General features: G+C 44.7%; 1 protein-coding gene across 3 annotated transcripts in view; it reads left to right on the forward strand.

Moving 5' to 3' along the window:
* The window catches only part of dock4b (dedicator of cytokinesis 4b), a 90,703-nt gene that overhangs the window by 21,675 nt on the left and 43,923 nt on the right, over positions 1 to 25,105 (forward strand). For all 3 annotated transcript variants that reach the window (XM_079294802.1, XM_079294801.1, XM_079294800.1), the window contains exons 2-13: positions 3,113 to 3,196; positions 5,368 to 5,408; positions 6,428 to 6,483; positions 6,568 to 6,664; positions 7,217 to 7,365; positions 8,463 to 8,547; positions 13,344 to 13,495; positions 17,335 to 17,416; positions 17,599 to 17,659; positions 18,083 to 18,215; positions 19,056 to 19,144; positions 23,765 to 23,890. In XM_079294802.1, the coding sequence (XP_079150928.1) occupies positions 3,113 to 3,196; positions 5,368 to 5,408; positions 6,428 to 6,483; positions 6,568 to 6,664; positions 7,217 to 7,365; positions 8,463 to 8,547; positions 13,344 to 13,495; positions 17,335 to 17,416; positions 17,599 to 17,659; positions 18,083 to 18,215; positions 19,056 to 19,144; positions 23,765 to 23,890 (1,155 nt within the window). The remainder of the gene's footprint in view (positions 1 to 3,112; positions 3,197 to 5,367; positions 5,409 to 6,427; positions 6,484 to 6,567; positions 6,665 to 7,216; positions 7,366 to 8,462; positions 8,548 to 13,343; positions 13,496 to 17,334; positions 17,417 to 17,598; positions 17,660 to 18,082; positions 18,216 to 19,055; positions 19,145 to 23,764; positions 23,891 to 25,105) is intronic.

Below are 25,105 nucleotides of genomic sequence, written 5' to 3' on the forward strand. Positions count from 1 at the left end.
ATGTGAGTGAGGGCTGCAAATAATGATTATTTTCATTATGGATGAGGCGAGCAATACTTTTTAATAATCAACCATTTAGTCTATTCAGTGCCTGAATTAAGAATTCTCAACTCAAGTTCCCAAAAGCCCAAAAGAGACATTTTCAGATCTTAAAGGGACCTGTGGAAACCCAATGTGCAAACATCTATTGTCACTAAAAAGAGAATATTTGTCATTTACATGTCATAATTAATTGACAATTTATATAAAACTCAATTAAATCACCTGTTCAAGTCTCATTGTATATACGTGTATAATATATGTTATTTAAAATACGGTGAGGTCTTGATGAAGAATATAATGTTGACCTTTAGTTTTATTATGTTCTCTCTTTACGGCCTTCACATGCACTGAGAAGTGTCGTGATGGATGTCAGCCCTGAAGACTCAGTGACACACTGCATCAGCGTTAAACCACCAGCTCTCTGCCAGAGACCCTCCGAAGTTTAGCTCAGACTCTGCCTTTGAGGCTCTGGAATGCTCTGCCTGCAACTCTACGCCTCGCAGATACTGTGAATACTTTTAAGAACCAGACCAAAACCCACCTGTTTAGGCTGGCGTTTGAGTAAAAATCCATGTCCTAGACCAGCTCTTAAAATATGTTTTAATTTTTATTATCTTATTTCTATTTTTTATTTTATTTTATTTCATTCTGTGTATGTCATTTATTGACCCTAGGGTCACATTGTGGTTTTTTATGTTTTTTAAAATTTCTGCTGTTAAGCACTTTGTGATGTCATGTCTGTGAAAAGCGCTCTACAAATAAATCTCATTCATTCATTCATACATTTGCCCCCCCCCCCCCCCCATGCTATGCATGTTTTTGAACTCTGCGGCATCCGTGCGGTCGAACATGCACCAATAGCATCTTTCTTCCCATTTGTACTCGCTGTTCTCTTTTTCCAAAGTACACATGCCGCATTCCCAGCAAACGGGACTACAACAACAACAACAACAAATAAACTCAAGCGTAAGCACCTCTCTGGTCCTCTCGGTGCATCGTTTGGCGGTCAGCCGGCACAGACCGGTTGACAGACGGACAGTCTGAGGCTGATGACGGACAGACAGCAGCTGGCTCCTGGATTGACAGGCAGGAAGCTTTCATTTCACAGCAGAAAAAAAAAAAAATGGGCGACTTGAAGCTGAATAATTTAGTCGACTGCAGCTGGGAAAGTCACTTGGATAATTCATGCATTGGGCACACTTTGTGAGCTGTGATTGCCACTCTGCGTGCATGTGTGTGCGCCAGTGATTGGGCTTTGAATGAATAGTAGAAAAAGTAGGCAAGTTTCGGGGGTTTTCCGCGCACGTGTGCACGCAAGCGGTCGGTCTTTGAGTGAATTACAAAGTCAAATGTGTGCTTGTGACAAATCCCTTGTAAAGACAGTGTCTCTGCCGCTCGAGGGATAACAAGCAGTTGGCGAAGCTTCAGCGTCGAAGGACAGAGAGTAACACACAGTCACAGCCGGCACAGAGTGTCTTGCTGCTGTTTGATTTCATCAGCAGACCTGATCAATGTCAACATGAGAGAGTGGGTGGATGGGTAAACTGAATCCTCTCTTGGGTGGTGGGCTTCTTCCAGAATGACAAAACTAAACATGGGATTGTCTGCTGATATTTCTCTGATTAGTAAAGTTCATCTTTTTTGTTTTTCAAAAGAAAGTTTCCAACGTTTTTCGATTGTGTTTGTGCTTTAGATCCGCTGAGCGTTAAATGCTCTTCTGTGGTCAACAGTCCATGAAACGTCCCCTGTGTCCCACATGTCTGTACCCTAGATCTCCTGGTGTCTTTAAATTGGGCTGGATTCAATCTAGTTCCTCTCCAGAGGGGGGGGGGGGATTATCTCTGTTTGGACGGTGCGTTCAGGTACACTGGACAAGCCCCGGAAGGCAGAAGAAATTAAATTCCCTCTAAATTCTTTAGCTGTAGCGGGATCCCTCTCAGTTCTGCATGGCAGGGACTCTTGTTATACGTTTCCTTTTCAAATCCCAGTAAAGCTGTCTTTTTTTCCCCCTGCGTGTGTGTGTGTGTGTGTGTGTGTGTGTGTGTGTGTGTGTGTGTGTGTGTGTGTGTGTGTGTGTGTGTGTGTGTGTGAATGCACGTCTGTGTGTGTGTGTGTGTGTGCTTGCTTACATCGCTGTTTGAATAGGCTACTTGTGTGAATTGTGCTGCCTGTGTAAGAGAGTATAGACCTTTCTGCAGCTTGCTTGTGTGGATGGATGATAAACTGCATACAGTCAGTGTGGTGAATCTGTCAGTTTTTGCTTCTGTATCTGTCTGCACATCACATGACATCACACTCACTCCTGATGGCTATTACACCCTCACAGTGCAAAGTAGCAATCACTGCTAATGGACCATCAGCATCTCTCTGTATAAGTAAGGAGGTTATCCTTACTTATTCTCCTTTTATATACATTTTATCATCTTAAAACGATATTATTTGAGCTTCCATCGTACAATGCATCTCTATTATTTTCCTTTATCAGATCCTCCATCCCTGGTAAACGGCCATGTATTGCAACCTCACACCCACAGTTTGTCGCACAGGCTTCCTGTTAAAAATGAAGCAGTCTTCAAACCCAATCTGAGATCTATTGTTTCTAAAACGCACGCCCCTTTAAGCCCACCCCCTACATCTGCTCTCCATCTATTTTAACCAGTGCAGTGAAAGCTTGGCCCGTGGTGTTGCTGCTTATGCAATACATTTCACACTTGCTTCACTGGGTCCTCTAATACACCTGCCGTGACATAGTTACATCACACATCCTAGTTGCAGCTGCTCACTTTTAACAAAAATCTGCTAAATACACTTTGGTTTGTATTTATGTAAGTTTGCTTGTGTGTGCTGCTGTTTTGAGTTTGTGTAGAAATACAGCGCTGTTTCATTATTTATATAAGCTTTGATGTTTGTTTCACCTCCACAGATTATTGATTGCTCCCCCTCTCTCTGTGTCGGTTTTGCTTTGTATCGCTGTGCTTGTTGTCTCAGGACCTTTTGCTAACTCTGCATAACTCTGCTCAGAATGTTAAAATAACTCGTGTGGGTGTTTTTGCGCCTCTTTCTCTTGCAGTGCTGGCCAGTTTCCGAGGGACCGTCCAGCATGGCCTCCCTCTGGAAATCGGAGACACGGTGCAGCTCCTGGAGAAATGTGAAGGTACAGTATATGTATGTCCAGATCAAACGATAACAGCTGTTCCACTCGTATATTAACCTTATTAAATCTATCCCAAATATTTGGTAAAGCCATGCACACACTGGGCCGTACATGCACTTGCTCACACACTCGCGTCGATCCACAGATTTATGAATGCAACCACAAACAGGCCCGGATACCGACACGCTACTTGGCTTGGATTTGCACAAACGCGTGCAAAGTTAACCATGCGGATACCACACTCTTCTCTTGTCTCTTTTTGAGGATGGTATCACGGTGCAGCGTTTGCATTGAAATGAGCAGCGTCACGTCTTTGGTGAACGCCTGTGGAAGTCATGTTTGCTGCCGTTTCCTACACCACAGGACTGGCCGCTTTTTCCCGCCTTCCTGCCCACGCTGAGTCTGTGGTTCTCCTCTACTTGCTTTCTCTGTGTTGTGATTATTCTCTCTTTTTGCTCTGTATTCTCTATCTCTGTCTTTAGGCCTTTTAGTTTTTTTTTTGATTTCCAGAATGATATCAACTCATCTACGCACACCTTAACACAGATAAGCAGCCATGCACAAACTCAGACGCACCGCCCCTCTTCCGGAGCTCTTGACACCCTCGGCCTCACTTCCTGTTGGGAGACAACGCTCGCACCGAGAGAGTCAGCCAGTCGAGCAGTCAGACGTGCAGCCAGCCAGTCAGAGGGCTGTGATGTTTGCGGTTTAAAAAAAAAAAAAAAAAAAAAAGGCCCAGAGGAAGTAGACGATAGCACAGCCAGCGGAATTCTTGGCCCAGAAGGGAGGAACAAAAATCAAATTCCTGCCAGCAGCGAGCGGGCTGAGAGACGGGGAGCTGACAGCAGTGGAGACAGACTAATGGGTCGGCCTCATGTTGACACTTCAGAACACAGGAGCTTATCATGCGAACGTGTCTTTGCTGACACGGGGCTCCCGTCTGTAGAAGGCGCCGCCCCCCCAGTAATTGAAATTCGACTTTCGGCTCGAACTCAAACTTTTGTTCAGTTCCTGACAGCAGTGAATGCATTTGTGTCCAGTATATATTTAAGTTTTAATCTAAAGTCCTCCCACCACAGACCCCAAGTACCTCTTCACAGACACCACCTAATGCTCCATGTTCCTAATGTGGATGTGTCCGTGAAATGCACATCAAAGTTCCCTCAAAGCTACTTCAATCTTGCAGAAGTACCCCCGGTTGGTCATTGATCAGTTGTCACATCCTCCTGATTTCTCACTGATGTCTTGCTACCCTTCACTGACATTAAGCGTTTCAGAAAGCCGTCTCATTCCTTGACCTCTGCTGCTGAAAAAAACGAAATTGACTCACCTCGGAAATACTGAGCGCATGTTCCACAGACCCAGACAAATCACTCGACGCGTGCCTGAAACGAATCGGAGAGAAAGCACTACCTAAGTCCCAGACGCTCTGGTGAAAAGCCAACAGTGATTAACAATAATCTAATGCATTTACATTTGAGCTATTTAGCTAATGCTCTTATCTGGAGGGACTTACAATGATTGCAACAGTGGAATGAGCTCCGATCGTCCGTTTTGGAAAAGAGCATCAAGCTCAACGCCTCAGATATAAATGTATTCGATCGTTTCTATCGGGACTGGGATTTGCTAAAGCATCGAGCATGTCCTAATTTGAGCCCAGATTGGAGTGTGTAATGGCGCGAGCATATGCAAGCTGTAGCCTCTGCTTTTTTTTCAGACTTGCTAAGGACAAGTGTTCACAGGGTTCTCAGTGGCTTTGTCTCACGGGTCCCTTCCCTTCACTCTGCTGTGCATTAGCCTGTGGTCACTGCAAACAAGTTACCTTGTACCGCAGTGCTCTCGAGCGCGCCGATGACGTGGAGAGTCATTCAGTTGGTGGTGCGATCCGTTTACCGGATGTCTCAGGCCCCCTTTTCACGTGATGCTGAAATGGAATACAACTGACTGTCTGGTGGGCTTGTGATGCAATTCTTTGGTGTATATACAGCTGTCCGGATCATTGTCATTAAATCTCACACATGCATCCCCTTCCCTGTCCTTCTCTTATTAAATGTATAGTCTTCCATATATCTCCACCATCTCCCCTTGCAGTCTAAGCCAGATATCACGATGTCAGCGTGTATTATTCATACGCACATGCTGTAAATTACAATGGTGCTTTGTCTCCGCAGGCTGGTACCGAGGTTTCATCCTGAAGAATCCAAATTTCAAGGTGAGCGAACTTTTTCCGAGTGTGTGTGTGTGTGTGTTTTGCTTTGTACAGTCATTTAGTTTTGTTAGCCGCAGCAATGAGCAATTTCACCAACTCTCAGTGACCGATATCCGCAGCTGTGCCTACTCTTGTGTGGTAAAAGTGCTCAGCGTGTTGGTAGCATAAGCCGGATGTGGTCAGCTGTAGGGTTAAAGGCCCTGCACGCTTATGATCCATCCGCACAGGTGTTTTGCATTTTTTTCAACAGATCAGAGCAGAACTATTGTTTGAATTAAACTACACCGGCTATGACGATCCCAAATGTCTGAAATGAAGAAGGTCCATTCGTAGGCCTACGTTGAGACATCACATCATTTCCCGCAGAGCTCTCGAAGTCTTGAGAAAGCAACTTCTTTGTGAATAGGTTTTTTAATAATTCATCAATTATTTTCTTTTAATCAATTCCACTCTTCAATAACTCTGCTGGTGCCGCGTGTAGTTAGCGCCCCAGAACACGATAGCATAGGTTTATGCTGACGGCACGAATCAGAATGCGATTTGTGAAACAAATAGTTCGACCGTTGGGGAAAAAAGCAGAAAGTCAAGTGGATGACGGCTCTTACATGTAAAAATCAAAAAACCCCGTCCTTGCTCAAGACCGACCAATTAAAGCAAAGTGACAGTAACAGATGTGGCTTTTAAAAGCTCTTGCTCAGGAGAGCGTGTGATAACACGAACCAAGGTGTGTGTGTGTGTGTGTGTGTGTGCTTTGATCTTCTCGAGTCAATAGGGAGCAACTTGCAGTTTATTAGCATCAAACAGGACACACACACACACACACACTTTTCATCTTTTTTTGGTCTCCTAAACCCCCGATGCTACTTTCTTTTATCTCCTCGTCTGCTCCCGTTTCCCTCTGCTCTCCTTCTTTTAACCCACAAACGCACCGTGTTGATGCATCATTGCTGCACGCTAACAGAACGCCTTACTGAGCTGAATTACAAGAACGTCTCATTCACCTGTTCATCTTCTGCTCAAAGGGGATCTTTCCGACCAGCTACATCCACTTGAAGAATGCCCACGTCAAGAATAAAGGGTAAGTGGGACCATCCCCCCCCCCCCGCTCTTCTCCCGTTCCCGTGTGTCTCCATGGAGGTTTGAACTCTATTTGTGTTTGTAGGCAATTTGAGACGGTCATCCCTGTTGAAGACTCTGTCATCACAGAGATGACCTCGACGTTGCGAGACTGGGGTGCCATGTGGAAACAACTCTATGTGGTAAGAATCCCCCCCCCCACACACACACACACAGTTTGCATCGATTTTGAATGTCACTACCGCCGAAGCGAAGCTCGCCTTTTTTTAAGGTTTCTCATGAAGGGAGTTAATTCTGGGTAATTCAAAAGCCACAAACAGTCGAATCTTTTTCACACACATTCATTGGTTGGATTGATTGTGTTTGTGGCATGTTAAGCTATCTGGGGTGCTTATTAAATTGAGCAGATGAATACGCGCCGATCAAAAGTGCATACATTTGCGGCAAAAAGCAGCAGGACACTGGAGCTAATTTGCACAAATCCATTTGAAGTTTCTCTGTCTTCTGCTCTCTGTGGGTCGCCGTGTTCCTCTTTGGCTCTCTAATGTGCGTTCTGTCACTTTGTTTTCACTTCGGCTTCCGGGTGGCAAGATGCGACTGTATGTTTTTGTCTTCTCTGTGTCCTTCCCTCTGTCTTACGTCCTTTCAGTCCCCGCCGTTGGCTGACTCACTGTGCTTCTCCACTCATTGTTTCTTCTCCCGCCGTCCCTCCCCACTGTTTCCTGTGTCTGCAGAAGAGCGATGGGGATTTGTTCCATCGACTCTGGCACGTGATGAATGAAATCCTGGACCTGAGGCGGCAGGTGCTGGTGGGCCACCTTACCCATGACCGCATGAGGGACGTCAAGCAGCACATCACGGCGAGACTGGACTGGGGCAACGAGTGAGTTCCTATATCTGTGTTTTTATGTTTGAAGTCATTCATCTTTCATCAGTTGAACTACTACTCTGTTTAAGACGGATTTTCTGCCCTCTGCTCAGCCACCGGATTATGTTCATCGTGTTGCATGAAAATCAAATACCAGCGACCAGAGGCTTGCTTTCTTGAGAGCAGCAATTCATCACAGGGCTCATTCAGCCAGCCTTCCTTTATTGTAAAAGTTATGTTTTTTATTGCATGTTAATGACGTTTTGAACCAGAACAATTTTAAGTCTTGTATGTAATGCTTTTCAATCACTCACTCTGAAAGTGTCTGAGTTTCTTTTGAATGCACCACCGCTGAATCATTCCCAGCCCCTGCTCACATCTGCATAACCACATTAATACCCTGCATCGCCACTGTGAGGAATAACCTGCAGGGAGTTTAAAGTCTCTGACCCATTAGGAAGGCGGGAAATAAATGTAAAAAGTTAGGAAGGGGTTCTCAACAATATAAATTAGTAGTTAATGAGAAACGGCCCAGTGAGGTCGAATAACATCTTGAGTCAGCTAACATTAGTGCAACTTAACGAACACTTGTATCGAACATGACGTTGTAAAATGAATCTCACATTTCTTCACATATTTCAGGAACAATTGGAATATTTGATTCAGTTCTTCTGTCGTCTAAGCAAGTGCCCCCTGCAACTCTCCAACTCGTCTCTTCCTTCTTTCACAGACTCTCTCCCTCTCTTACTTCTTCTCTCCTTGAAGAAGGAAAGGAGAGGGAAGGAGGGAGGAAGTGAGAGGGAGAGTAGAAGTGTGAAGAGAGAGAGGGAGAGAGATGAGAGAAGTTGGAGGATGAAGGAAAAACAGAAAGACAGCGGGTAAAGCGGGGGGGGGGGTGGTAAAGAGAGAGGACACTTTTCTTTCATTTGTCAAGTTTATTCCAACGAGTGACACAGGTGATCTGGCAGCACTAGTGTGTGTCTGTGCATGTGTAATGTATTTATTATGTGTTGTCAATGCAGTCGGCCTGGCTTTGCCCGTCACATGCTCGGATATCAATGAACTGCCACTGTTTTGTATGTAGTTCACTTTCTTTAATCTGTGTGTTACAGGCAACTCGGATTGGACCTGGTCCCCAGGCGAGAGTTCAGCATGGTGGACCCCGATGAAATCAGCGTCACAGAGCTTTACAGACTGGTGAGTGGTCCTCCAAGCCCTCCGCGCAGTATCGAACTGCTTTGTTTCACAAACCAGCGCCTCATTAAGGGAGCAGGGTGGTGAGGGGCAGGCGAGGAGAGGAGCGTGTATCCTTGTAGAAGCGGCTAAATCCAGCTCATCACATGTACTGTGTAGTGGGCAGAGGGTCCGGTCCATGGCATCAGATTGGACTTTGTCTGGTCCATTGGTCCATCACATCTCCACCTTTTAAGCTTAAATCTTGAACCTGGACATCGGTGCCTCCTGGCTTTTGTGAAGGATCTTCGTGAATGCTCTCGGTGCATTCAGTAGCTGCTCTGGAGCTTTTTTTTCCGACTGCATCACATGCAGATTGAGTTTTGCCTGGTTGTCACGGAATTATCGATGTTCAACATTTCCACAACCTTTGAGCACTTTTAAAGACTTCTCATCCGCGTTGGCTTAAAAGTGGGGAATTCAAAGTTCATTCTTGGCCTTGGAAACAGCAGTTTGCGAGACGATCTCACCGCTGCACTGGAGCTTTCCATCGTATCGCACAATCTCTCTTCCTTTTTCTCAGCGCTTCAAGGACTTCACGTTGGCTTAAAGGTTTAGACTGAAAGAATAGCTTTGGCGATTGTGTTTTTTCTTTTTCTATTTTAGATACTTTCCACATTATTAATGCACAACAAACTCCGCGTTAGCCACTGAGTGTTGCACGTAGAAATATAAAGCATAGCATGTCTGAATCTCTCCCGTCTCCGTACCGCTCTCTTGCTCATTCTCTCCTTCCTTTTTCGCTCCCCGCTTCCCCCTTCACATTTTCCCCAAGCCCCAACCGCTGTTACCGTGGCAACCGTTTCTCTGCCCTGATACAGTGCGTGGAGAATTGTATCTCACACACACACGCTTTTCCTTCGCAGGGGTAATTGAAGCTCTTGATCCATCTGTTTCTTTTTTTTGTGTTAGTCAAAACAAAAGCAGGCATAGCAGGAAGAAAGCGGAATGCACCTCTATTAAAAGCCGTACCAAATGAGCAGATGACTGCAATTCCCCGACACTGAGACATGATCAAGGGACTGGTGTTCACCGCCGGCATCCACATTACAAAAGCACACACACACACACACACACTCGCGAACACCAAGACACAAAACAACACGATATCGAGCCCAAATGAAGTCACTATTTTTCAGTGAGATCTTTTGTTTCTGAGAACAGCTTCTTTGTTTCTTGTTGTGCTACAGTGGTATGGCTTAATTCAATTGAGATGGGGGTTACCTGCTGTGTGTGTGTGTGTGTGTGTGTGTGTGTGTGTGTGTGTGTGTTACTCTGGGAAGGTGTAGCCTGACTGCCAGAATGTATCAAGGAGTTATGTTATGGCCACCCAATGAGAAATACAGACGATAAGAAAGAAGGAAAAGAAAGACATTCAGTCGCCATTTTTTTTATTTTGCCATACATGATCAGTGATAAATATTTCTAATACAATCATGGATCAGATGATTGTGTGTATTGTGCGAGGCATGACGCGGATTTCCCACCTCTGTAGTGTAGTTCCCCTCGGCTCGCTCACATCCACCTTGTTTCCAGCTGTTCTCAGCAAAGACAAGAAAAAAAAAAGAAGCAATGGTTCTGTAAATCTACTGTGCGCTTCCTGACCAGCACCCGATGACACACACGTGAGCGACTAGCTGTCAAGTGAACACAGTGGTGCATTTAGCGTCTAAAGAGGCAGATGCTCCGGAGAAGGATGAGGGTAAATATTATGACTGGATGAATGTTAATGTTGGTATGCAAGTATTGGTAACTTTATAAGTGGTCAGTTGAAAAGCTTACCTGAGTGCCAGTCAGGTAAGTAGTCTGGAGATTGAGGCCTAAATTTTAGTTGATTTATTTGACTCGACGCCCTTTGAAGCATTTTTCTTGGTTGTAGCTTTTAAGTGAGCTACAACCTTTACCCCTCTCACCCGTTTTCTTTAGAAGCTCCTCGTACTCCGGCAGTCACTCCACTCGGTGCTGCCTCATGCTGTTTGGGAAGAAATGACAGAGTGAACAATAATAACATATCTCTCTGGTCCTCTCCTTGTTTCCCGTACAATTTCCATGTTGCCAGCAGGGCTGCCGGGCTGTCACGGCCATCGTTTGTGTCCAGTCATGCGGAAGCTGCCACAACAACCACACGCTGCTCCGGTCGGGCATCTTAAATGACACACTGAAAATAACCCACGTAGTGAAATCCCACAGCATGAATTAGGCCTTCCCAGACGAAAAGCAGCAGCAGTCAGGACCCAAACGAAACATATTCATCATTTTTACAGATATTGCTCTTGTAAAATGATTTGCGGTGTTATTTTCAAGCATGTTTAAGTCTTAGAGGACAATGTTAGTGGTTTTTTCTTCATATGTTTGGATTCATAGTGCAACCAACTGTTTTCCAAAGCACATCATCAATTTTAGATTGCCCTCCAGGCAATCACTGCTTACCTCACATTTCCCTACTAAATCAAAATTTCATCTTCCAGAGACTTGAACCTTCTCCGCGGGAGCGTTTTTGATGCCTTTTTTAGTTTCTGTCAAAGCAACGTCGTCATCACGTGGTAATGCACCCCCGAGTGCGTTCAAAACACCAGTGCCGAGTCAAAACAGCATATTTGTAATGTAGGCAAGAACCACTTCAAGCTGCATTTTTCACTTCATCCATCTTTGCGTACTCTATTTTTTCCTCCAGGTTTGACTTTTTATTATAGAGTGCCTCAAGGAATATATGTCATTATTTCTGAATAGAAAAGCCCTTTTCTTTCAATCATTGCAGTTTTCTACATTCTATAATTTTATTCAGAATAAGGAATATGAGCCCACGTGAAAATTAAATCCTCAACCTCAGCTGTCTGACGTCCTTGCAGAGAGGTTATTCTTCATTATTATTATCCTCTGAGACGTTCAATCCCACCCAAGTTGTTTTTTTTCAGGCAATCAAAATGATCCCAATCTCGTATTAAGCACCTTTCAAAAGAATAGTTCAATGTTTTGGGAAATGTGATGAAAGTGTCGTCTGGTAAATATTTAGCTGGAGCCAGCAGTTGATTAGCATACAGATTTTTAGCAGGGGCAAACAGCTAGCATGACCAGGCAAGCAGCGGTGATTTGGCAATTTGTTGCTTTCACACCTTTTGTGCTGATAAAACAGATGAGTTATGGAATGTTAATTGGTGAGCTTTGGATGTGCTGGTAGGTGGATTTAGTTAGCATTGGACAGCTCCAGGCTAGCCCCTTTCCCCCCCTGTTTCCAGTCTTTATGCTAAACTGAGCTTGGGAGGTGGGAGTGAAATCGATCTTTGCAATAAAGTAAATAAGGTTATTTACCCAAATGTTGACCTATTCTTTTAAATACACCAATAAAGAGGGTTCCAACATGGTTTCCCCTGCAGAACCATCCAACGTAACTCTGACGACATAATGCAAATAACAAAACCTTCACAGGACGGAAGAATTCAGCTTTTTTTTTTACATAAAATACCCAATAATATACTGTTGGGGGAGACTGGTGGCAGTTTCTTCTTTGTGTGTTCGACTCTTGATTCTCAGTGATGCGTTACTGCACTTCGCCCTTGCATTGTCTCCATTATTTTCCTTTCCTTCGCTCCTCAACCTCCTCCTGCCCCCCCCGCCCCATCTCTTCCTTCTACAGAAGTGAATGGGGAGCACAATTTGGCAGCGGCTCTACTGGCCATCTGGTCCTGTGTGTGTGTGTGTGTGCGCACGTGTGTGTGTTTGTCCTCGTATTTTTGGATGTTGACAGGGGATTAGGATGAACCTCTCATAAACAGAGCTGCGACGCGTGTGTTGATCCGGATGGTATTTACAACGCCTCCCGCACCATGCTGCGGGAGGCGTTATTGATCCGCATTATTGATTTGTTCTGATATAGATTGACTTAATACAGCATGTAATACCGGCCGCAAGTGCCCATGCACTACGAGGCACTGAGATGTGACTTTCTGCTGCATTGTGGGACGGTCTCATTTATATGCAGGGTGAATTTCAGTGCTCCGGTTTCTGTTTCTCTGAGATTAAGCCACCAGCTGAAAGGGATGCATATCACAACACCATTATTTAATGATTTTGTCAAGAACATAATGAACCTACTTACAGATAAATGCTAGAGGTAAATAAATAAGGAAGGCGGCCATGTTAAGTGCTTTTAGACCTGATGATGAATATGGTTGTTTATGTGCAGCAATAAGTGTTTCTTGTGTTTCTTTGGCAACAAGATTGCAACAAAGAAAACCGTCAGACAACACAGCTCGAACGCTCACATCTTAGCCTCTGGCGCTGCTGACAGTCTGCGTTTTTACACGTGATATTAGCTCCATCTATATCAACAAAATCTATATCTTAGCCCGAGTCTTTAAATATATATGCAAATCTGCAGCAAATCTCCCAACTACGAGGAGTCTCAGAGGGATACGCGATACTAAACACAGCAGCTCTTGAATGTGATTGGCCAGTATGAACAGAGATGTAACCAAATGTTGTTTTTCCCCGCTATGAACTGTATTTGATAAGCTTTGATCCTGCTTTTTGAGGATCTCTCTGGATTTAGAGCTTATGGATTCTACTGCTTTTTTAACCTTTCCAAATCCATCCCTTCAATACATCAGAACAGCACAATGTGTGTTTGTGTCTGTTTTATGCGTTAAATTTTTTGCATGTTCTGTTATAGTTGCGGATCAAGTCCGATATATAAAGATTTCCCTGCCCAGAATAGCATTCTGGAAATTGATTTGTGCCGATATTGTTTCTCTCCTCTGCAGATGGAACATCGGCATCGTAAGAAGGAGACCCCTGCGGCCGCTAGCACCCATCACTTGTTCGTCCACGTGAAGAGTCTGATGAGTGCAAATCTGGGGGAGGAGCTAGAAGTCTTCTTCCACATTTATGACGGACGGGAGAACCGGCCGCTCAGGTACGACGCTTCAGAGAAAAGAATCCCCGAGGCCGAGCTGTTTTGTCTTGTAAAACGTGTCTGTCCCGTCCACATGAAAGAGCCTGTCGCCCGGGGAGTCTGCACACGTCACACGTCACAATGACACACGCAACGCCCACGTGCTCCTGATGGGGCGCCGGCCAAACGCAAGACTGTGTGTTTAAGACTCCCCGGTTTCACAGTTCAAAGCAAGGGGAAAAAAAATTCCATTTCATGTCGCAAACAAGCGGATTCGTCAGGCAAGGCAAATGAGTGGGTTGACAAATGAGCACGGCAACAGTGAAACTCCTTTTGATAAGCCATGCTTGTGTTTGACGCTCGCTCTCCGCCCCACAGGGTCACATCAGAAGAACGAGGGTGACATTGATTCTTTTATTATTTTGTTTCAGTATACAGTAGCTCCACTTCTGGTTCTAAAGAAATCCAATTCATTATTCATCACATCACTGGCAGAAAAGCGAACTTTTGTGCGAGCTTGGTTTCTTTAAAAACCCTGCGTGGAGAGTCTGTGGTTTCCTTCATACTATGAACAATGGCACGCAACAGAGGAGGTTGTATTTTTACAAGGAGTGCGCAAGGTTTGGTTTTCATGATGTGGTCTGTCCGAGAGAAAGATGAGTTCCTCAGCTAAATGAGATATGCACACACGCATATATACCGTGTGTCATCAGTGGATCAGAAGCACTTTTAATTAGGAAGTATATTTAAATGTGCTCTCCGGCCTCCTTTCAGCTCATGCATCCAAGTTCCTGATGTACGGTAAGAGGTTTGCCAATAATGAAGGTACATTTTTGGCGACTACTCCTGACCCGCACTTTGACTTGAAGTGGGTAATGAGAGTCCAGTGGCATCATATCAAGTTCCACTCGAAACACATGCCTTCGTTTGTAATGGATTTACAGCTCATTCTCTGACACACAATGAAGTCGGCTTTAGTTGTTAAGCTCATGTTATGCACTTTCATCGACACTGAATAACGATATGATATCTTATGATGATGTAATAACAAATTTATATTCTTCTCACAGTTTATCTAAATACCGTTCTTTTTGTCAGTATTGGGGGGGGAAAGGCTGTCAGAGGCCTGATTGGTTTTGTCTTCAAGGAAGATCTCACAATGGCAGCTGGCCAACATTGTCTCTCACTGTCTGGTCACACACATAAACAGAGACACACATTGAGGCAAGATGCCTGGCATGAAGCCATTTCGACACTTCCTTCTGTGCTGGTGGTTTCTGTGTGTGTGTGTGTGTGTGTGTGTGTCTCAAGGACCAGATGGGGGTCCGACCCGTTGTCTCAGTACCCTGCCAACACCAGCAGCCCCCGTGCACCGTGCTAGCTGCTTTGTGTGCGATACAGCCTCCTTGTCTGGCTCCCCCAGCGTGACGCACACTGTGGCCGACCATGCTCACACATGATCCTGTTGCTCTTTCTCTAAGTTCTGTGCGCTATCCCGGATCAAACACTTTACACGGCCTCGCGCCAGTCTCTCCGTAGATACTTGCACTTCCCGCCTCCTAATCGCAACCTACACTCAACTCCAACAGGGCCATCCTGAATGAGTGGACGTGCGTGTGTGTGTGTGTTTTTATGTTCCTTTCGTGTGAACAGCAGAGGCCCAGTGTGTGTTTTTCACAAAGAAGACACATGTGGTTGATAGGTCTGGCCTGGTGTGTTCTCTACCTGTTCACCACGCCGTCTAGTCTAGCCCTTCTCTCATCTTTCAACATGGCCTCTGGGGGTAGATTAAGGTTTTTTCGGCTGTGGGGAGGGAGGGAGGCAACGGTGGCAGTTCATTTAGCCAGTATTTTACTGGCTCGACGGGTGATCGCACAGCTCCTAATGCAATCATCGATATCAGGAGAGGGAAGAGCAGGCTCCGTGTGGGCCCAGAGGAGCGGGAAGTCGGCCATTCATGTTATGCTAATGCAAGCCGTGATAGAGGGAGATATGGCCCCGCTGGGGGGGGGGGGTGATCAACACGCTGCAGCTGTGAGGGAGAATAGTCATGGCAGGGAAGGAGGGGCGTGTAAGGGACTCGCGCATGTGTGTCTGTGTTTGCAGGAGTGGCTGTTAATTGGCAGTTGGGGTTTCCCACAATAGAGCGCTAATTAGGGTTGGGGAAAACGTGCGCACGTCTCATGTCTAATGCATAGGAATCCGCCTCCATGTGGCTGGATAAATGGCCTGGGAAGTTACAGAGAGCAGCTAATGAGGAACAACCGCGTCTGAATCCAACCGGCTCGTTCCAGTTCGGACGATGAGAAGGCAAACTGTACCGAAAGGAGCACATGTCTGAAAAATCATGAGCATTTGTATAATTAATTATCAGACCCGTAATTAATTCAAACAGCTCCCGCTGCCCTATATACACAAAACGCTGAATTACAGTGCAAGAAGCAGCCTCTTATTTACATCACAGACGAGACACGGCCACTTTTAAGCCCTTCTAATAAGAGCTTTTAATAGCTCGGACTGTTCTGAAACACCTTCATCCATTGTAGCCGTATGCAGCATGAAGTCAAGTTATATCGGCTCTGTTGGGGTAAATGCTGCTCTTGTGTGGATGGGTCCACTGTAGCTCGCGCCTGCTAACCGTGCCAGAGACTCGGCTCATTGTCGGGCGCTGGTGCATTACAAGGTTTTTCTCCCTGCGTATCGGTGGACTGTGAAAGTCACCTAACTGGATTAGCCCTCAGCTCGCCAGCCAGGATGAGACAGGGCCCAGCAGGATGCCTCCGCTGCCTCTCTTTCAGCTTGTGCGCGAGATAGAAAGAGAGGACTGAGTACAAAGAGAATGAAAAGGCTTTCTGTGTCCGGCCTTTCTGGTTTTTTTTCGCCCGACATGCACTTAATTACACGCCTGCACGAAGGCAGGGTACGGGGCATCTGAGGCCGGAGTTGTTATTTCGAGTCGGCTCACTCTGCCCTGTGAAGCTCTTGAATTTCATACTCTAAAGTTGCACTGTAGAGTATGTGCAAACTGTCCAAAGTATGATTCAGAGTTTGTTTCGACAGAAAGCCAGACAATTTACTTTTCCAATTGTCTCAGTGTGGCGGCTTACGCTTTTATTTTTAGCCAATGCCAGCGTCGCAGCTCGAGGGGTGGCAGTGTTGGTCTGTATGTCGGTTGGTTAATCCGCCACTTCGGTCCTGATGTAAATGTTTCAACACCTATTGTATCGACATGCATGGTCCCCACATGATATATCCTAACGACTGTTGCGATCCTCTGACTCTTCTGAGGGATGACTCGACAGTTATTGAATGACACAGACCCTCTGACTTTCCTTTTAGCTCAACCATCAGAACATTTAAAAAAAAAAAAATCTCTCCAAGACTGTGGTTTCTTGGCAGTTCTGAGACTTTTTGTTGTAACCCATCACTATCTTTGCTGACAGTCGAGTATGCGAGCTAAAATGTGTCAGAGAGAACCCAACGATATGCAACAACACACTGAATATTCAAGCCAGCCGTGGAGGAGCCACGTGTGGATGTACTTGTTGTCGGATATGTTACAGACAGCCTGTGTAACTCAAGCTTTGTATATATTTGTGTCTCCCTCTCTCCCGCTGTCTCTGATCCTTCTCTGCCTGTCTTGCTGCAGCCTCTATTCCGTTTCACAGCTTTTTGGTTTGAAGCGTTTCCTCTAGTGCCCACCGTTCAGCGCTTGACTTTTCTGACACCGTTTCTGATCTTTATTCTGTTCTGGTTAGCGGTGGCTTGGATGCAGTAGTTTGCGACGACACCCAGCCATCACTTCTGACCCCGTTCATCTCATTGTGTGTTCCCACACTCTTGTCTCTCCTCTTGTACAGCGAAAGGTTCTTTGTCAAGCTGAATAAGAGCGGGTTGCCCAAGTCGCCAGAGAAGACGGAAAGACAATGCACGCTGTTCGTGGTGAGTAGCGAACATGGCTTTGCGTTTACGAAGATTGATCGGGGAGCAATTTAAAGCAATGTACAGTAAAGTCATGCTCCATCACCCTGAAAACTAAGAGCTAAGTCAGCTCTCTGTGGCTTGTTTACAATGATTGAATCTGATGTGGAAATATGTTTTCCTGCTTTTTTTTTTCCTTTCAGGATTTGGGAAGCAGCGATCTCCGAAAAGACGTCTACATCGTTGTGCACATCATAAGAATAGGTGGGAGTTATGATGCTGCTGCTTCATTTTACTGAGCGCTACGTGTCTGTTAAATCTCTTGGGCTCTCGTAGCGGTGGGAAGATTTAGGACACGCACGATGACTGGCGGTGAATTTCCATTGTTGTGATGGTCATGAATATTGAGTGACTTCAAAAAGCTGTCCATCACGGTAGAGAAGTGAAAAATAGAACCTCATTAATTATCACGTAAGACACAAAAGAGGCGCACAATATTTGATTGACGAATGCGAAGGAGGGCCTTATGATTTGTGATTGTTTTTCCCTAAAAAGGAAGCAATTTGTTTCAAAAGTAAGGTGATTCAGGATAATATTACGAATCGCAGCTATTTTGGCTAGGATAATCGTCACATGTTTCTTTGTGTGTGTGTGTGTGTGTGTGTGTGTGTGTGTGTGTGTGCGCAGGGAGAATGGGAGCAGGAGAGAAGAAGAATCTGTGTAGCGTACAGTACAGGAGGCCGTTTGGCTGTGCCGTCGTCAGCATCGCCGACCTCCTCACTGCCGACTCCAAGGATGACCACCTGCTCAAGGTTTATGCGTAAGTCACTGTAAACAACCCGCATTTCATGACAAAGTCTGAAAACGACAGATTGCGGCTAAACTGGCTGTGATCGAGCTCCAGCTTAATATTACACAGACACTTATGTAAGTGGGACATTTTCTCTTCTCTCTTTTGGCAAGAAAGCGTTTTAAGGGAGTCACTGCTCTTCCAAATTACTAACCACACTTAAAAGCACATTTTTACAAAGCAATTCAAGTCGGTTTGTTAGCTGGTAGTCAAACTAAATAACACAGCAGTATTGAAATAAATATTCACAATATAAATGCACCTTTCCCGTTGTTGTTTGTTTCATCAACAGTGAAAGGACTTTGTGGTCTAACCTAGTCTACACGATGCCCTGAGGGATAAAAAAGAAAGGCTCGTTGACTCAGTAGTTTGACCTAAATTATAGCCGGATCAGAGTCAGACTGAGGGGCCAAATACATTTAGCTCTGAAGAAAATACAACTACTTTCTTTTTACCTGCAGTAACACCAGAGAGGTTTTAGTCGGATCAGCATTTAAGTTCTGAACTGGATGTTTTCAGAATTAGGTCCAGACAAGACGTCTCAGTAAATAATGTAAGAATTTGTTGACTTGACCTGCTCTAGTTCAACGTCACTGTCAAACCTCTAACTTTTTATTTGCACCTGTAGTTCACATGTTACATGCATTATAAGCCACCACTTGCTCAGAGTGCAACAGAACGGCAACCATCGACCATTCTTTCAGTAATCTGTCCTTGTGAGTCCTCCTACTTTGCCGGACTGAAATACTAAATTGCTGAAGTGCCCCTTTGCGTAGAAAATGTATACAAAATATTTATTTCCTGTCTCAGGTGTAACACAGAGAGCGAGTGGCACCAGATCCATGAGAACATAATCAAAAAGGCGAATTCCAGGTACAACCTGTCGGGCTCCAACACCGGTAAGAACCATAAGTCTTTTCTTTATGTTGCCGCCTCGCATCCGCACACCTTGTTGTTTTGTATCGTGTTTTTATTCTCAGGGAACAACCTTTAAAGCTGTTCATTCAACAGTCTGGTGATAATCAGGCTTATTCCTTCCACAAAACCGTCATTGTGCCCCGATGACAAACTCAGCAGCTCGGGTTGCATCATCGGTCTCTTACTCAGCTTCCGGTCAGTCTGAGGAGCGCTCATGTGGGAGCGAAGTTCCTCTTTAGGGAGGCGGATCAGCCTTCACATGGTCGCGTCTTCAGGAAGCCTGCTGTTGCAAATGCATTCAGATGACTCTTATAAATCGGCACATTCAGTTCTTCAAACCTCGAAGAAATGTCACGTGACGTGCGAAGAGGTTTGTTCCGCAATGAGATTCATCCTTAATTTCGGATATAGATGCAGCCCGAGATGAACTTCTGATTCGGACCTCAAAATATGATCTGCAGTGCGGGAAGCTCGAATGGGGCACATAAGAGAACATAATCATGAATTAAACAGCGTCGGCTGGTCTGCAGCTGTTTGCAGCGAGGGCCAAATGTGCAACCAAGCAATCAGCAACAGTTCATTAGAAGTTTGTCTTAAAGCTAATTTACATCATGCTTTAGTGAAGTGTTGCTACAGGCTGTTATTGTCCTCAAGAACATTTTGCGTATTGAAAGAGTTCATTGTCTTCTAACATCTCCATCGTGTATTCTTAGAGGAACACCACAGCCCGCTGCATAGAAAATGGCTGATAATTGTTTGAGGCAAGGCAAGTTTATTTGTATAGCACATTTCAACAACAAGGTAATTCAAAGTGCTTCACATAAAACCATTAAAAGCATCAAAACATAAGGCAAAAGAAAAGGAGATTTAAAAACAATTAAAGAAACAGTGTAAGAAATAAAATTCAGTAGTAAAATGCAGAAATTGATTAATATATGAATTGAATGTGGTTCAATTAAAGGCAGCAGCAAACAGAAAGGTCTTCAATCTTGATTTAAATGAGCTGAGGGTCTCAGCAGACCTGCAGCTTTCTGGGACTTTGTTCCAGATATTTGGAGCAGAAAAACTGAACGCTGCTTCTCCATGTTTAGTTCTGACTCTGGGAACAGAAAGTAGACCGGTCCCAGACGACCTGAGGGGTCGGGATGGTTCATAAGGTAGTAGCAGATCGGAGATGTATTTTGGTCCCAAACCATTCAGTGCTTTGTAAACCAACAGCAGGATTTTAAAGTCAATTCTTTGTTGGACAGGAAGCCAGTGCAAAGACCTCAGAACTGGAGTGATGTGGTCCACCCTCCTGGTCTTAGTGAGGACTCGAGCTGCAGCGTTCTGAATCAGCTGCAACTTTCTGACGGACTTTTTACAGAGACCTGTAAACACACCGTTACAGTAGTCCAGTCTGCTGAAGATAAATGCATGGACAAGTTTTTCCAAATCCTGTTGAGACATAAGTCCTCTAATCCTTGATATATTCTTCAGGTGATAGTAGGCTGATTTTGTAATTGTCTTGATATGGCTGTTCAGGTTGAGGTCTGAATCCATAACTACACCTAGATTTCTGGCTTGGTTTGTGGGTTTTAACATCAGTGGCTGAAGCTGAGCGGTGATTTTCAATTGTTTGTCCTTGGTACCAAAAACAATTACTTCTGTTTTATCTTTAATTGAAGAAAATTCTGGCACATCCAGTTGTTGGTTTGTTCAATGCAGTTACCCAGCCCTTGTATGGGATTATAGTACCCTGGTGACTCGAAATCATCATGAATAATCTTACATATAGGAGTGCAGTAATCAAACGGAGAGACACGAAGCCATTTAACGCAGTCCGCGTTATCCAAGCGGCATCTTTACGCGCCGCTGCTTCATAACAGAACTGCAGCATCCAGCGAAAAAGTTCAATACGACGGTGCTGCTGCTGAATAGACGGAGACGCAATGTGCCTTTGCATCAGCTGAAACAGAAATATTACGCAACCACTTAACCGTTTCCTTATCTCGTATTGAACTCCAACTAAATCTGAAGTTCTTGCATCAGCTATCTTTTGCCGTGTAAACTGTTGACACGCTTTGTCTGATTTAATTACAGGTGAAGCAGACAGATCATGTGGTGCTTTCGTTGTTGACGTTAAACTTCCGAGACCATCGAGGTGACTCCGCTTGATTGATGACTGTGACATTCCAGCTTTAAGATTCTGATTCTGGAATCATAAACAATTAATCGCACCAATTAGGAAGACAACGCAGGAGACAGCATGTTGCCTTTCTCAAAATGTATCCAACATACACGTGTTTCCTCTCGGCTTCTTTTTTTGACAGACTTCTGCACACGCGTCACAAACGCATGGAAGTGAATTAGATTGAAAGAGTTGCTCCCTTCTTCTGCAACATTACAGCATAGATAACACTCGAGTCACTTGTCTAGCCTCGACCGCCGAGAGTATTTCATCTTTAGCAAACAGGTCAGTGTCTCCTCGCCACTTTGTCCCTTTTGAAAACGTCAATGCAGGAGTTATGGAACACCATGCATAATTTAAGAACCACAATTTATTACACTTTGTGTCAGGAGGGCAATTAAAAGGAAGTGTGCAGTGAAGTAAGATAACGTAATGTCTATTTGAGTGTGTGTGTGTGTGTGTGTGTGTATACGTGTACATGTTTGTATAGGTGTGTGTGCCATGCCCTCTTTGTATGAGTGTGTGTGTGTGTGTGTGTGTGTGTGTCTGAAGTTGTCTCGCTGTGTGGTTCTCCTTTTAAAGCAGACCTGGCAGTGTGCCAGACGTCTCTTATTAGCAGCCAATTAGCAGGGCAGAGATGAATGCACTGCCCTCAACATATACAGAACACTGGGCTGTTTGGGTCATAAAGATGCGGGGAGACGGTTACTTTCTTCACATGTAGACGAATGACTACCCCCATTTTATCCGTGTGTTTCAGGGTCATGGTGGCTTTTTGGGTAAATCAAAATCGAGGAGATGGTGATTGTTGTGTACACGTAGCCCAAAAATCCATAAAAGGGATTTCATAAGAATCTGGCTCCGCGTGAGTCAGGTCAGGTAGATAATTCAGCTCCCACCTCCATGCGAGCGTAGGCAGCGACAGAAGAGGCTGCGACAACTCCACTGTTTTGTTTTTCAGTTTTTGAGGAGGCAGGCCGGGTGAGCTCAGCGCAGCGAAGGTTGAGGGTGTTTTTGTGGCGGAATAGTAATGAAGCTGGTTCGCCTCATTGTAGCCCGGGCAGTAGCTTTTAGAGCCCGTCCGTGTGTGTGTTTGTTTATGTGCGAATAAATGCCAAAGGCTTGATCCACATTAAAAAATCTCTGCTGCACCTCCTTTCATTTCCCACCAGGCCTTTGTGCCAGGTTGAACACACCGTTGGTTAACTGTATGTGTTGTTTTTGAATTATGTAGATCAGAGGACTGTAGTGTCCTGCCCACCCTTCATAACCTCTGTACGGATGCTTTCGGAGTTTGTATCAGAGATGTCGTCCTTGCCTCGTAGTGCGGAGCTAGCTGTTAACTGTTGTTGAAAAATACCCATTTTGATGGAGTGACACCTTGGTAGTTTGGTTTATTTTTCCACAAAACTAAAAGAGGCAGCAGCTCAATCAAATCGACTCTCGCTAAAGATAACAACTAGCTTAACGTTAGCAAGAGTAGCAGTGGAATTTATGTGGTTTGGTTAAACTACCGTTCACACACACACACACTCAATGTTTTTTTGTAAATGAATTCATTAGATTGACTTCAATATGAATATACAGTAGACAGAAAGAGACGTCGTAGATATATTTAATCCCGACGGGATGTAAATAATCAAAATAGGTTTATTTTTTAAAGCAATTTTAATATAATCAGCCTAAACAGGCTAAAAGTGAAGACATTACAACATTTCTCTCAACTTCACAGCCTTTTTCCTGCTTTATTCCTCTGTAGTGGAGTCAATGTTGGTATATTGCAAACAAGTCACGTTGCCTTGTTGACTCTTAGTGGCCCGAAACCTCTCAAAGCTTAATGAACCGCTTCACCACTGCCTCCCAACTCTCCTGGAAACATCCACAACAACAACAATCACCATCATCTTGTCCCTTACACACCGCCTTGCTGTTAAGCCGTTTTGTGTGCTCGCCTCTCCTCGTGAGCGCGGACGAGGCTCGGACGTCGAGGAGATGCGGCTTTTCAGCTTTACATGCAAGTCGGCGCTTTAATTTCGCTGCGCTGACATTTGGAGTTATTACGCCAGGATATTGATTTGAAACGACAGCCTTCATGTCGGATTTCCTCGCAATAAAAGAGAGCTGGAGATGATTCACAGGCTGTTTACATTTTTGGTTTATGTATATGTGGGGTTGTCTGTTCCCTTCCATACACATGAACATTGATGTTGGAAGGTATAACTTTAGTTATCTGGTTTGCAAGTTCATGTGGCTGTAATAAAACTGAAAATATGCCCTTGTGAATATATTCATCATTGTGTTTGGAATAGGGTTGTGATATATTTTGAGAGGTTTATTCAGTGGCTATGGTAAAGGATAAGGGAGGGAATATCAAGTCTGTCATATAGGAATATGTTATGTGAGATTTTTATTGTTATTGTTTCTTTGTTAGGCCTGGCAGTGGCTCTCCAGCTCCTCCACGGGGACATAGAGCAGCTGAGACGAGAGTACATGGTCCTCTTCACGCGGGGCGTGTCCATCACCAGGAAACTGGGCTTCTCTGACGTCATCATGCCAGGTAGGACGCCGCAAACAAGCTCACTTGACGTCAGCTTGTCTGTCCTGTTGCTCAGCATTCAACCACTTGTCTTTAGGTGCGGTGGTGGATATGCACGTCATCCCGGCACACTGCTAATTTACACTTTAAGCTAGTTTCTTCGCTGCACAACAGGAAATTCATCGATATATATTATTACATCCAACCTTGGACAAAAGCACTCCTGCAGTAATACCAGCTGATCCATCTTCTAACCACTTCAGCACATTCAATGCGTTGCTGAAAGCCACTGCTGTGCTGTTCTGCCACTACACATCCCAGAGATCACTTTGCTGTCAAAGAATTGCTTACACCGACACATCTGTCCTTTTGATTTTCTGTTGAAGAATTGATTTCTCCATAAAAGGTCTATTCATGATATGCTATCATAGCTGACACCTTTTGAGACTCTAAGCTTAATAATGTATTTCCTGGTGTTTGTATTGTGTACATTGATCTACTGTACACTTGGCATCCCTACATGATGCCTGAGAGTGATATTTCAATCAGCCTCAGAAAGATGAAATATTCAGATTGTTTCATAGCTTCTTCTCGAAAAACGACACGGGGCCCCTGCAGAAACCCTCAGCCTGAGCTGGGTTGGGGGTCTTGTTGCCGTGGTAACGCATGCACAATCACTTGAATGTGAGATGAGACAAATAACTCAACGACGTACGTGTTTATATTGACATGCAGCGTGACAGAAAGTGCTGTATGAATCAGCTCTGTGACTCTTGGTTCATTAATGAGAGCTGGACATTGCTCCTTCTTATATCAGTGAGGTGTGCTGCCTGGTCTCACAGATACAGAGGAGCCACAGACTGTGGGTCCCTCAGTGCCTCACTAACACAGATTTATGTTCTCTGTCTCTTTCTTTGTCTGACTACAAACCCTTAATGCTGAGTGCTCCCACCCTCTCTGCCTGTTTAAGTCTGCCCTTGGGCGACGGAAACCGTCTCTCTCTTTCTGTCTCTCTCTTTCTGTCTCTCTCTTTCTGTCTCTCTCTTTTCTGGATTTGTATCACGCTGTATCTTTCTCCTCATTTTATTCTTTCAGCTGCTCTCGCCCCTCCTTCTCAACTTCCCTTTTTTCCTTATTGTACATTAAGAGACTGCCCCATTGTGTGTCTGCCTTCCTGCAATCTGTGTGTGTGTGTGTGAATCAAGCGTACAGTATGGGTGTGTATATAATGCCCCA

Source organism: Melanostigma gelatinosum (genome assembly GCF_949748355.1).
Source record: "Melanostigma gelatinosum genome assembly, chromosome: 22".
NCBI lineage: Eukaryota > Metazoa > Chordata > Actinopteri > Perciformes > Zoarcidae > Melanostigma > Melanostigma gelatinosum.